Below are 12285 nucleotides of genomic sequence, written 5' to 3'. Positions count from 1 at the left end.
GGGATCTTCATGAGCTAACGAGACAGTCATTCAGGCTGAAGGAAGGTTTGGGAACCACTACTGTGATGTGGTGGGGGAGGTGACAGGGCTAGAATTAGGATTGGGAAGCACTGTATACTCTTGTAGTTTTGTCTAGATACCCTACCTCTAATAATACTGATGACGATTATCCGTAGCATGTGGAATATTTCATGTGTCAGTGGGGAGCTGCTTAATGCCTTTAAGGTATTGTCACATTTAACTATTCTCAAAACAACATGAGTTATGTGCTGCGACATTCCCATTTTACAGATACAGCAAATAGCAAGTTACTAAGTCCTCTACTAAACAACCTCATCCAGTACATTGGAATTTTCCATAGTTGTTTTTTTTTTGTTTGTTTGTTTTTAATTGAAGTATAGTTAACTCACAGTGTTCTGTAGATTTCAGGTGTACACCTTATATATATATATACATATAATATGCAATATATAATATATATTATTTTTCAGAGATATAATCCTCTCCTTTTTAAAATTAATTTTTATTGCAGTATAGTTACTTTACAATGTTGTATTAGTTTCTGTTGTTGTTCAGTCACTAAGTCCTGTCTGACTCTTTGTGACCCCATGGGCTGCAGCAAGCCAGGCTTCCCACTATCCCCCAGAGTTTGCTCAGGTTCTTGTCCATTGAGTCAGTGATGTTATGCAACTATCTCATCCTCTGCCGCCCTCTTCTCCTTTTGCCTGTGAGTCTGTATTACATAGCAAAGTGAATCAGCCATACATATACATGCATCCCCTCTTTTTTGGATTTCTTTCGCACTCAAGTCACTACAGAGTGAGCTATACAGTACGTTCACATTAGTTATCTATTTTATACATAGCATCAGTAGTGTATATGTGTCAGTCTCAAGTATTTTATTCTCCCCCTTCACCCCAGTACAGTCTTTAGCACATTGAAAATATCCAATATGTGTTAGCTGAATAAATGGTGACATTTACATCTTACAGGATCACCCTTAAGACAAAAAAATGTGACTAACAGTCATGGGGAAAGTAGGGTGGAGTGATCTTTTTGATAGAATCTCACATTTATCATTTTGAATCTTGCATGTATGATTCTTGCAGCTTCCTTGGTGGCTCAGACGGTAAAGCATCTGCCTGCAATGTGGGAGACCTGGGTTTGATCCCTGGGTTGGGAAGATCCTTTGGAGAAGGAAATGGCAACTCACTCCAGTACTCTTGCTTGGAAAATTCCATGGATCAGTCAGTTCAGGTCAGTTCAGTCGCTCAGTCATGTCCAACTCTTTGCGACCCCATGAATCACAGCACACCAGGCCTCCCTGTCTATCACCATCTCCCGGAGTTCACTCAAACTCACGTCCATTGACTCTGATGCCATCCAGCCATCTCATCCTCTGTCATCCCCTTCTCCTCCTGCCCCCAATCCCTCCCAGCATCAGAGTCTTTTCCAATGAGTCAACTCTTCGCATGTGGTGGCCAGAGGACTGGAGTTTCAGCTTTAGCATCATTCCTTCCAAAGAACACCCAGGACTAATCTCCTTTAGAACGGACTGGCTGGATCTCCTTGCAGTCCAAGGGACTCTCAAGAGTCTTCTCCAATACCACAGCTCAAAAGCATCAATTCTTTGGTGCTCAGCTTTCTTCACAGTCAAACTCTCACATCCATACATGACTGCTGGAAAAACCACAGCCTTGACTAGACGGACCTTTGTTGACAAAGGAATGTCTCTGCTTTTTAATATGCAATCTAGGTTGTTCATAACCCTCCTTCCAAGGAGTAAGCGTCTTTTAATTTCATGGCTGCAGTCACCATCTGCAGTGATTTTGGAGCCCCCCAAAATAAAGTCTGACACTGTTTCCACTGTTTCCCCATCTATTCCCCATGAAGTGATGGGACCAGATGCCATGATCTTAGTTTTCTGAATGTTGAGCTTTAAGCCAACTTTTTCGCTCTCCTCTTTCACTTTCATCAAGAGGCTTTTTAGTTCCTCTTCACTTTCTGCCATAAGGGTGGTATCATCTGCATATCTGAGGTTATTGATATTTCTCCCGGCAATCTTGATTCCAACTTGTACTTCCTCCAGCCCAGTGTTTCTGATGATATACTCTGCGTGTAAGTTAAATAAGCAGGGTGACAATATACGGCCTTGATGTACTCGTTTTCTTATTTGGAACCAGTCTGTTGTTCCATGTCCAGTTCTAACTATTGCTTCCTGACCTGCATATAGGTTTCTCAAGAGGCAGGTCACATGGTCTTCTATTCCCATCTCTTTCAGAATTTTCCACAGTTTATTGTGATCCACACAATCAAAGGCTTTAGCATAGTCAATAAAGCAGAAATAGATGTTTTACCTGGAACTCTCTTGTTTTTCCATGATCCAGCAGATGTTGGCAATTTGATCTCTGGTTCCTCTGCCCTTTCTAAAACCAGCTTGAACATCTGGAAGTTCACGGTTCATGTATTGCTGAAGCCTGGATAGAGGAGCCTGATAGGCTACAGTCCATGGGGTTGCAAAGAGTTGGACACGACTGAGCGACTTCACTTTGCATTTATGAATGGTTGAAGAAGTAGGTATAGTTAACATAACAAAGTGATTTCTAGCCTGCTTCAGTCTTCAGGCCTCTTTATGGAATCTGATAGAAGCTATGGATCCTTTCCCCTGAGAAAGGCATGCTGAGGGACACAGACATCCTTAAAATTTTAAATAGAACTGCGGTTCATTGACTCTACTTGGGCTTAAGACATGCTTTGATACAGTCTTCAAACTCTTTATGTGATTCCTTTTAAATTGCCCCCAATTCCATTGCAAAGATAATTTCTCTTATTGCCTACTACAGCCAAATTTTGATGTAGCTGGAATTAAGCATTAGAGCATTTTCTGAGGCATATATGTGATTTTTATTACCTCTCAATTCAGATTGAAACAAATCTAAGTCCTTTTCCAAATCTACTCATTGAAGATTTTAGAGAATTCTCAAAAGGGCATCTTGTGCACTAAGAATATAAACAAATTGCAAACCCCTTCAGGAAATCATTGATTATTCATAAAGCTCAATTAATTCTTGTGTATATTTAATAACACACTCATATCTATGACTGTTCCTTACAACCCAAACTAACTATGTGCTCAGGAATTGTAAATAGATTTTAATATCAGCCCGAGAGAAACATAATTAGGATAGGAATGTGCTGCCAAAATAATTATATAACATACTACAAATTATCATCTAGTTAGTATAAATTGAAATTCATCACTATTACATTGTCAGAATTTATACAAGTAATGAACTTATCATCAATTAAGTATCTCAAAGACTACTAAAGGACTCTAAAAAACCTTTAAAAAGAATGAACTGCTTAATTATTTCCCCATTTCTTTGAAAGTCAACTAAGTACAAGGCCATGCGCAAGTTCTTTATGTCTAGACACTAGTAAGAAGATTCTTGCTCACTTGTATGCATGGGAGCTCAGAGCTGAAGGGAAGATTAGCAACAATTAGAATAGAATCCAACAATCCTTTTTTACAGATGAGCTGACTGGGTTGAGAGGAATAAACAGACTTGTTCAAAGTAGAACATTAAGAGTGTCTAAGGAATTCAGATCAATGGCACTTTAGACCCTGGTTTGAAATTCTAGCCCTCACCCTGTAACCTCATTTTTCTCATCTGTCACATGGGATATTTTGAGACAGTAAAAAGATGTCATTTTAGTCAATACATAGCCTATTCTGACACACAGTGTCTACCCAATAAATGGTGTTTAGTTTCTCCTATTAGGAGAAGAAAAGAATTTGCAACTCACGACTTGCAGTCCAAGATTCTAGTCCCAGTCCCTTACCACTGTGGAAAAATCGCTTTGTGGTCTCCAACCAGTATATTGGCATTGGATAGCTAAACTCTTGTGACCTTCAGTTTCAAGTTCTCTTTTTGCCTTAAAGTGGCAAACATTTGGGGTTTTGTATTGTCTTTGCTGTTGTGTCTTTATCACCTTTAATCAGTGCTCGACAAATAGGTGTTGGATGAAAGAATAAATTGCTCTGCCGTGTGCCTACAATGTTCACTTCTGGGTTTCAGCAGAAACAGCATTTCTTGTGGACTTGTGTAAACTAGAAATGATTGGATATTTGAGAATCAAGGGAAATAACTGCATTCAAGAAGCAGAAAGCTTAATTAAAGTGTGTTCCAGGTGCCATTACTGGAAGAATCATTTGACATCTTGATGCACACAATAGCAGTAGAATAGGATACTTTCTTTTTCTTTTAAATCCTGAGACAAGTTTCAAATCGCAGCCTAGCCACTAGCTAGTTCTGTGACTTTGGGTAAGTTATGAAACCTCTCTGAGCTCTGTCAGTTTCTTGTATGCAGAATTTTCTCTGCATACAAATTGAATGATTCATTTAACCTGCTTAGCACAGTACCTGGCACATGATAAGTGTTGAGTAAAAGGTAGCTTCTTTGACTTATTCTATGCATTCTATGACTAGAAATAATGGACTTGGGGATCTGACTTCGCGGATGTAAGTTCCAAACACAAGTGTGCAACCTCTTAGCATGTCAGTGTATACTGCTTAATTTGATGTCTTCTGTCCTAAGATATGAAGACTGATGGTGTTTCTGTTCTGTGAAAACGTGAAATGAAACCCATCTAAAACATGAAATTATACCTCTTGCCTTAGTCACAGCTGTTAGGCATAGCTTATATGAGAAAAAAAAATCAATGCACAAAATTATTTGATTAATCAGCATTGACATTGTACTTCCTAGCAGAGGGAAGCTGGGCATTAAAAAAAAAAAGTGCATTTTCTGCCTGGCCTCATTTTTACGTTAATTGAAACAAAAGAAAAAAAAAACAACAAAAGCACACAAATGTTGATGGGAGAAAATGCAATATAATTCTACAAAATATTTTGGTACTAAAATGTTTTATGGAGACTAATGGCTCAATTATAGCTTAATGCTTATTGCCACGAGTGTTGTAAGGGAGGAAAACATCTCCCCTCTGATGTACTTGCTCATGTAAACAAGAGAGCAGGTTTCCCGAGTCAGAAACAGTATGTTCTCACTCACCCAGTGGCCACTCTCTGTCTCAGAAAATCAGTCCAGCCCTAGAGCAGTATCCCAGCTGGATGGAGCACCATTGCGTCCCCTCCCTCCCCATCAGAGGACCATTAAGTTCCCGCTACTTATGCTTGAAATAGTGACTTGCTTTCTCAATCCTATTACAGGGTTTGAGAACAACTCTGCTCTTCTCCAAAGAAGCACATTTATTTTCAGGTAGTAAAATGCATTTTATTAGCTCAAACGTATCACAGTTAATAATACAGGACTTTGGGGTTGAATGAAACCTTGCTTTTGAGGAAACTGAGGCACAGAGGACTTGTTCACTGTGCCTGACAGAGCTGAGAGTTCAGCATACTGAGTGGGGTATAAGAAAGATTATTTATGAAGAGCCTAAAGCACAGTTCTTGGAACATGCGTTTTATTTATTCATCTAATAGAAATGTATTGAGCCCTTATTGTGTGTTAAATAATGTAATTAATATGGGGGATTTAGGAAAATGAGACAAAGAAGGCGTCTATCCTCTTATATAGAAGAGTATAGTAGGGGATACAGATAACAAATGGATCAATGTCTTTCATTAATTATAGATTTTTATTAAAGTTACAAAGCAACTAAGTAGAGTGCAAGGTCACAAGAAACGAGAAACAAGTTCCTTCTTTGGGACTTCCCTGGTGATCTGCCTTGCAAGGCAGGGGATGTGAATTTGATCCCGGGTGTGCTAAGTTGCTTCAGTCATGTCTGAGTCTTGGAGACCCCGTGGACTGTAGCCCACCAGGTTCCTTTGTTCACCCGATTCTCCAGACAAGAAAACTGGACTGAGTTGCCATTTCTTCCTCCAGGGGATCTTCCCAACCCAGGGATTGAACCCATGTCTTCCCATCTCCTGCATCACAGGCAGATCCTTTATCCACTGAGCCACCTGGAAAGCCCCTCGATCCCTGGTGGGGGAATTAAATCCCACAAGCTATGTACTGAGCCCACATACTGCGACTAGAGAATCCGCGCGCTGCAACAAAAGATCCTGCCTGTCACAACTAAGACCTGTTGCAGCCAAATAAACAAATATTTTAAAATAAAGAATGAGTTCTTTCTTCTTTATCTCCGAATGATTAATCACAGTGGCTTAGGTGAGGACGATTTTGGAAAAAGGTGTTGGCAATTGCAAGTGCGAAAGTCATACAGAAGGAAAAGAGGCCATATTACATATCCAGGCAGAGTGTCCCTGAAATAGGGTATTGGAGGCAAAGAGGCTAGAGGAGGGAGGGTGTGTTATATTACATAGGTCACAGGAATTTGCATTAAGAGCATGCTCGGTTGATAAAATTAATACTGTCCCTGAGCTTCAATTTTCATTTGCAAAAAAAAAAAAAAGTACCAATTTTATCAAGGGCTGTAATGTTTATGAAAGGAGAATGTTGCTTATCACCCAGCATGGCACTAGACACATGTTTGGAATTCCCCACCCAGAGTCCTCCTACCCTGTGCCTCATCTTTATCTGCCATCAGCTACTCTTGGTAGAATCACACTCAGTGGGAATGAGCGGACGTGAAAATGTGGCGGACTGTGAGGAGTCATGGAGAGGAGAAAGAGACTTGGGGGAGGTGGAAGTCAGGAGGAGCTGTTGACCTGGGATTTCGACATTAAAGGTGGATTAAGCCGTGCTCGGCATCCTCTGAAAGCAGCAGGATGCCTGCTGGGAGGTGATTGGGGGACAGGGGGCGAAGAAGACCCCTAGTGACCTGATGGGTCCCACGTGTATGTTGACGCTTGTTGGGGCCACTCTCAGACTGAAGAAATTCACAAAGACAGTTTGTTCACATGAGAGCTCTGCTCCTCCGTAGCCTAATCAAGTCTTGACATTTGAATTTCTAACAAATTTTTGGGAAATAACTTTTCAGATTCTCATCATATAGTACTTGTTCAATATGAATAGAAATAATTACTTTGCTGAAGTGATTAGCATGGCCAAGAATAACTATAGACTTTATTCCAGTTTTTACTTTTAGATAAATGTCAAATATCTTCCTTAAAGTGCAGTGGATTTCTCTTCTCTAAAGAATCATTAAAAAGTAAAATATGATGAAGGTGTAGGGAAGTACAGAAAAATAATGAGAAATGTGCATGAGAAGAAAGCCAAGTTGACCTGGCAGAGAAAATTTTCTCAGCAGTGATTGTAGTCACCAAAGAAGTAAAAACTAATAATACTAATTTCATCTAAAGGAGAAGAGCAGTAACTGGTTGTGTTTTCCCCAGACATTGCTGGAAGCCTAGTTCAGAATCGAAGGCTTCTCCACTCTAAAATGGGGGCCCTTTACGGTAAAGTAGACTCACAGTTTCTGAGATCAGGTTGTCTGCTGACCCAGTCCTGCAGTTCAGAGAGTGACCTTGTATGAAGCACTTAACCCATCTGAGATCAGTGTGGTCAACTCTGAAGTGAAAATGCTAAATTTACCTCAGGATAAACTGTGATAAACCAGGAAAAAGCAGTCAATCCTAAAGGAAATCAACCCTGAATATTCACTGGAAGGACTGATGCTGAAGCTGAATCTCCAATACTTTGACCAGCTGATGCAGCGAGCCTACTCATTGGAAAAGGCCCTGATGCTGGGGAAGATTGAAGGCAGGGAGAGAAGGGTGTGGCAGAGGATGAGATGGTTGGATGGCATCACTGACTCAGTGGACATGAAATTGAGCAAACTTTGGGAGATAGTGAAGGACAGGGAAACCTGGTGTGCTGCAGTCCAAGGAGTCTCAGAGAGTTGGAAGTAACTTAGCGACTAAACAACAATAACAGCAACCTGAGATGACGTGAGATGACATACAGGGTGTCAGATACCATCTTTGGCGTCTCTGTGAAAGAGATGAGTCTCTTTCCTTCCTTCCTTTCCCTCAGGAGAAAGAGATAGGTTAAGTGGTGGCTGGAATAGGACCCTAGACTCCTGAATCCTCAAACTCCCTGGAGATACTCCACAGACAGGAAAGGTCTCAGAAAAAGCTTCTATATGCAGTTGCCCAGAGCTAATGGAGCAAGTTCAACTGAATCACATGGAGTATCCATTCACACAGAGTGCCCCACTTTGCCCAGAACAGAAAGTCCTAAGGCCTTTTTTTATAACTTTTCAAACCATACCAGCCTCTTGGAGGTCCAAATGAAACCCATCCAACCAACCTTGGTCCTTTGCTTTGATTTCAAAAATGGGTAATACTTCTACCTCATGCAGTAAGATAAGGGTTTCATGTTGGAACCTTTTAAAAAGGTTCCCCTCCCCTCTCAATCTTTTCAGATCTTTGGTCTAGAACAAAGAGGGGATGAACAGTCTCTTCAATCACTTGCCCTCAGCTCCACAGCCAATTCAGACGAATAGGGAAAGCAAATGCAAGATAAAACATGATAACACAGGGTGGAGAAAGAAGTGTTTGGGTCAATGGCTTGGGCAAAACTGAACTGATCCTATTTTTCCTTGACCCTACCAGACAATCCTTGAGAGGGCTTATCTTGGATGATTTTCTGTGTTTTTATTTTCATTTAAAATTTTTCCTTTAAATGATGTAACCTCTATTCTACAAGGAAAGAATCACTTGTATCAAAGGAACTGTATATCCACATTTAGCAAAATAGTGAAGAAGCTAGCAGCCCCTTGCATGACCACCAGGCATTTCTCTTGCCTGTTCCAAGCCTGCCCTTTGGGAGAGATATGACCAGTTATGTGAGGCAAATAGATTTCTAACCAAGAGAAGCCTCATCAGCAAATCATCCCCTTAAATGTAACAGAAGTCCCTGGCTTCAGTTATAAAAGACTCTTGGGATAGGACGCTTCTTTGCATTTTGAGGGCTCTGCATAAAATCTGGGTGTTTTTCTCAGTTCTGGTCCACACTCCATTACACACTTTAATGACTGCATTAAAATTCTCAAATGAAGCTTTGGGATAAAGGGCAGCTGATTATATTTATTCACCTTTCAGCATTGACATCACTGCAATATGCTTGCTTTCTTTACTGAAAGGTACTTATAATATCCAAAGACGTGTTAATGGAACTATACTTTATAAGTAAGTAACTTTATAAGTAAGTAAGGCTAGTCTGCCTAACTGAAGAAGAAGCGTGTCACAGTGGAAAAACCACAAGGTGGGATAAAGGAGGCCGAGTTGGATGGATCACTCTGGAAAGTCATGTTACCTCCTATAAAGTGAGAGGATTAGCTTTGATGATGTCTATGATTGTTTTCAGTGGCAATTTTATATGCATCCTGTGACTCAATGGCTTCCAAGAAATGCCCTTCAGGTATTAGATATAAGACTGGAGAGTCAAGCAGAACGACTGTGCCAAGAGATCTCTTCCAAGTTACTCAGAAACCCACAACTCTGCATGTGCATGGAGGGGTTGGTCCACTTCTGAAATTAGTGTGTATTACCAGTCAACCACATAGCTCACCCAATACCTTTTAAACTAGTAAGTAAGTAAATATGTGTTACTCAGTCATGTTTGTTTCTCTGTGACTCCATGGACTATAGCCTGCCAGGCTCATCTGTCCGTAGAATTCTCCAGGCAAGAATCGAGAGTGGGTAGCTATTTCCTCCTTCACGGGATCTTCCCTACCCAGGGATGGAAACTGGGTCTCCTGAATTGCAGGCAGATTCTTTACCCTCTGAGCCACCTGGGAAGCCTGAGGACCGCAATAACACCTTGTGTCATTTTAGATAAAAACATTGCCTTAGGTGACAGTGACCACTCGAAAAACAGAAAGTCACCAGTCTGGTCATGTGAATATAACCTGGCTACTTTTGCCTACTTTCCTCCAATTCAATACCCTGACTCTTATTAATGCTTCTATTTTATTATTATTATTTTATTAGCATTTGTTGAGGTAGAGTTGCTTTACAGTGTTGTGTTAGTTTCCACTGTACAACACGAATCAGCTGTATGTATATATATATCTCCTCCCTCATGCCCCCCAATGTTCATTGTAGCACTATTTACAATAGCCAGGGCTATAGTCAATCTTAAATTGAATGGATAAAGAAGATGTGGTACATATATTCAATGGACTATGACTCAACCATAAAAAGGAACAAAGTTGGGTCATCTGTAGACCTAGAGACTATTTAACATAGTGAAGTAAGTCAAAAACAGAAAAGCAAATATCTATATTAACAAATATATGTGGGATGCCTCTCTTGCTTTTCCCATTGTCTTTGTGGCAGAGTTTCTCAAGGCATTTTAGGCTAAATCATCCTCTGTTGATGGGAGAGGGGTGTGGACTTTGTGCCTTATAGGATGTTTAGCAGCATCCTTGGCGTCTAATTACTAGCTGTGAGTGGAGTGCCACTGTCCCCTGTACGATGACCAGAAATGTCTCCAGACATCTAGAAGTCCCTGAGGGGTCAAATCACTCTGATTTGAGAGTCACTAGTCTAGGTTTTGGAGAAGGTGATGGCACCCCACTCCAGTACTCTTGCCTGGAAAATCCCATGGACGGAGGAGCCTGGTAAGTTGCAGTCCATGCGGTCGAGAAGAGTCGGACACGACTGAGTGACTCACTTTCACTTTTCACTTTCCTGCATTGGAGAAGGAAATGGCAACCCACTCCAGTGTTCTTGCCTGGAGTATCCCAGGGATGGGGGAGCCTGGTGGGATTCCGTCTATGGGGTCGCACAGAGTCGGACATGACTGAAGTGACTTAGCAGCAGCAACAGGAGTCTAGGTTTAATCTTTTTTTTTTCTTTTAATTCTGAACTTTCTTGGGCATAAGACCAATGCTATACATCCCAAAATGCCCAGAAAGTATTGCTCTGTTTTTCACTCTTAACATTACTATCATCTTTCATTTATAAGGTTTCACAATTTATCAAGTGTTTTCACCCACACTATCCATGGAGATCAATGCATGGCAGCTCAGAGTTTGGAACAAATGAGGAGAGAGAAGCATCTTTTCTGTGACTTGTCCCTGTTTCCCTTTTTTTGTTTTACCACACTTGTAATCTTGCATGTTTCACAGAAGAGGACTTGCCATGAGGAAGATGTATTTAGGACAAGTCAGGCATTGTATACATAAAATCTGGTGGGTTTCTGAGACATAAAAGAGATGCTTTATCACCTTGAAATGATACTCATCTCAATGTCTGCTGGCAAGATCTACTAATCTCTCAAGAAGGACACAGGACCACACATCTGTAACTACATACCAACAGCTGGTTTCAAAGAAACCTGAGCCCAATGGCTCTTTAAAAGTGTTCTGAAAACTGCAATCTTCAGCCTAATTGAACTGCTGGAGTTTTAGCATGCCACACTCAGCGATACCGGATGGCATTTTCGAGAAAGAGAAATGAACACATTCCCCCCCTTTTCTCTTCCTCCCTCCCCCTCTTACCTGCTTAAGGATCTCAGCGGCTGTTTCATGCGAACAGTCAAATATCACGTAGAACTCCTTGCCTTTCTTCATTTCCTTGAGTAACGGCTTAGCATCTTTATTCCCAGAGGGCAGCTGGCGGATTTTGATTTTAATATTATATCTGGAGGGAGCTTTGATGAGCTCTTGCAGGCGAATGAGACCTAGAAAATGACATTCAATCAGGCAACAGACTGTTCTGTCCAGAATATTTGTTTATTGCCATTTAGAGTCAAACTCATATTATTCCCCCAATGTATCGAGAGGCCACCTACCTAAAGGTTGCACTATTGACTGCTCATTTATCATTCCTCTTTCTATGGTGGATCATATAATATTTTCCTTTTGTGGGTATGTGTGGCTAGAAGCACAATTTTCCCAAGAGGATTTTGAATTTTTTTTAGAATGCAATTGTCCTCTCCAGCTTTCACCACAAATCTTTTGCAAATCAAGTCAATAACTGTAAAATTTTGTAAACAAAATTTGCTTGATGTTTTCAAAGGTGCTTGAGGTGATGGATATACCATCTTACTTAAAAACAAACAAACAGTAAAATACTAGAATTTCTTGGGACTATAAACCTCTGCAACCCTTTCATCAAATATTTATATATAACATACTGTTTTGCAGTTAATTAGTTGGGCTGTTCTATATCATCTTTCAGTTCCTGCCATTTAAGCTAATTATAAATGGCTTGTTTTTTCTTTCTAATATAATTGAACATTGGATGGGAAAATACTTTCTTGATTAAAAGAAAAGACCACTGAATACTTTAAAAGTCATGATAATAAGGGCAGAAGCATATTCTTTAAAAAATCTACCATTGGTGG

At 40.4% G+C, this 12285-nt stretch overlaps 1 protein-coding gene across 12 annotated transcripts in view; it reads right to left on the bottom strand.

Moving 5' to 3' along the window:
* GRIK1 (glutamate ionotropic receptor kainate type subunit 1) overlaps window positions 1-12285 on the bottom strand; it is a 466650-nt gene that overhangs the window by 138910 nt on the left and 315455 nt on the right. For all 12 annotated transcript variants that reach the window (XM_059885294.1, XM_059885300.1, XM_059885297.1 and 9 more), the window contains 1 exon segment: window positions 11438-11619. In XM_059885294.1, the coding sequence (XP_059741277.1) occupies window positions 11438-11619 (182 nt within the window).

The sequence above is a fragment of the Bos taurus genome, chromosome 1 (genome assembly GCF_002263795.3).
Source record: "Bos taurus isolate L1 Dominette 01449 registration number 42190680 breed Hereford chromosome 1, ARS-UCD2.0, whole genome shotgun sequence".
In the NCBI taxonomy this organism is placed as follows: Eukaryota; Metazoa; Chordata; class Mammalia; order Artiodactyla; family Bovidae; genus Bos; species Bos taurus.
The sequence above is the reverse complement of the archived record's forward strand: the minus strand, read 5'-3'. Positions and strand labels throughout refer to the sequence as shown.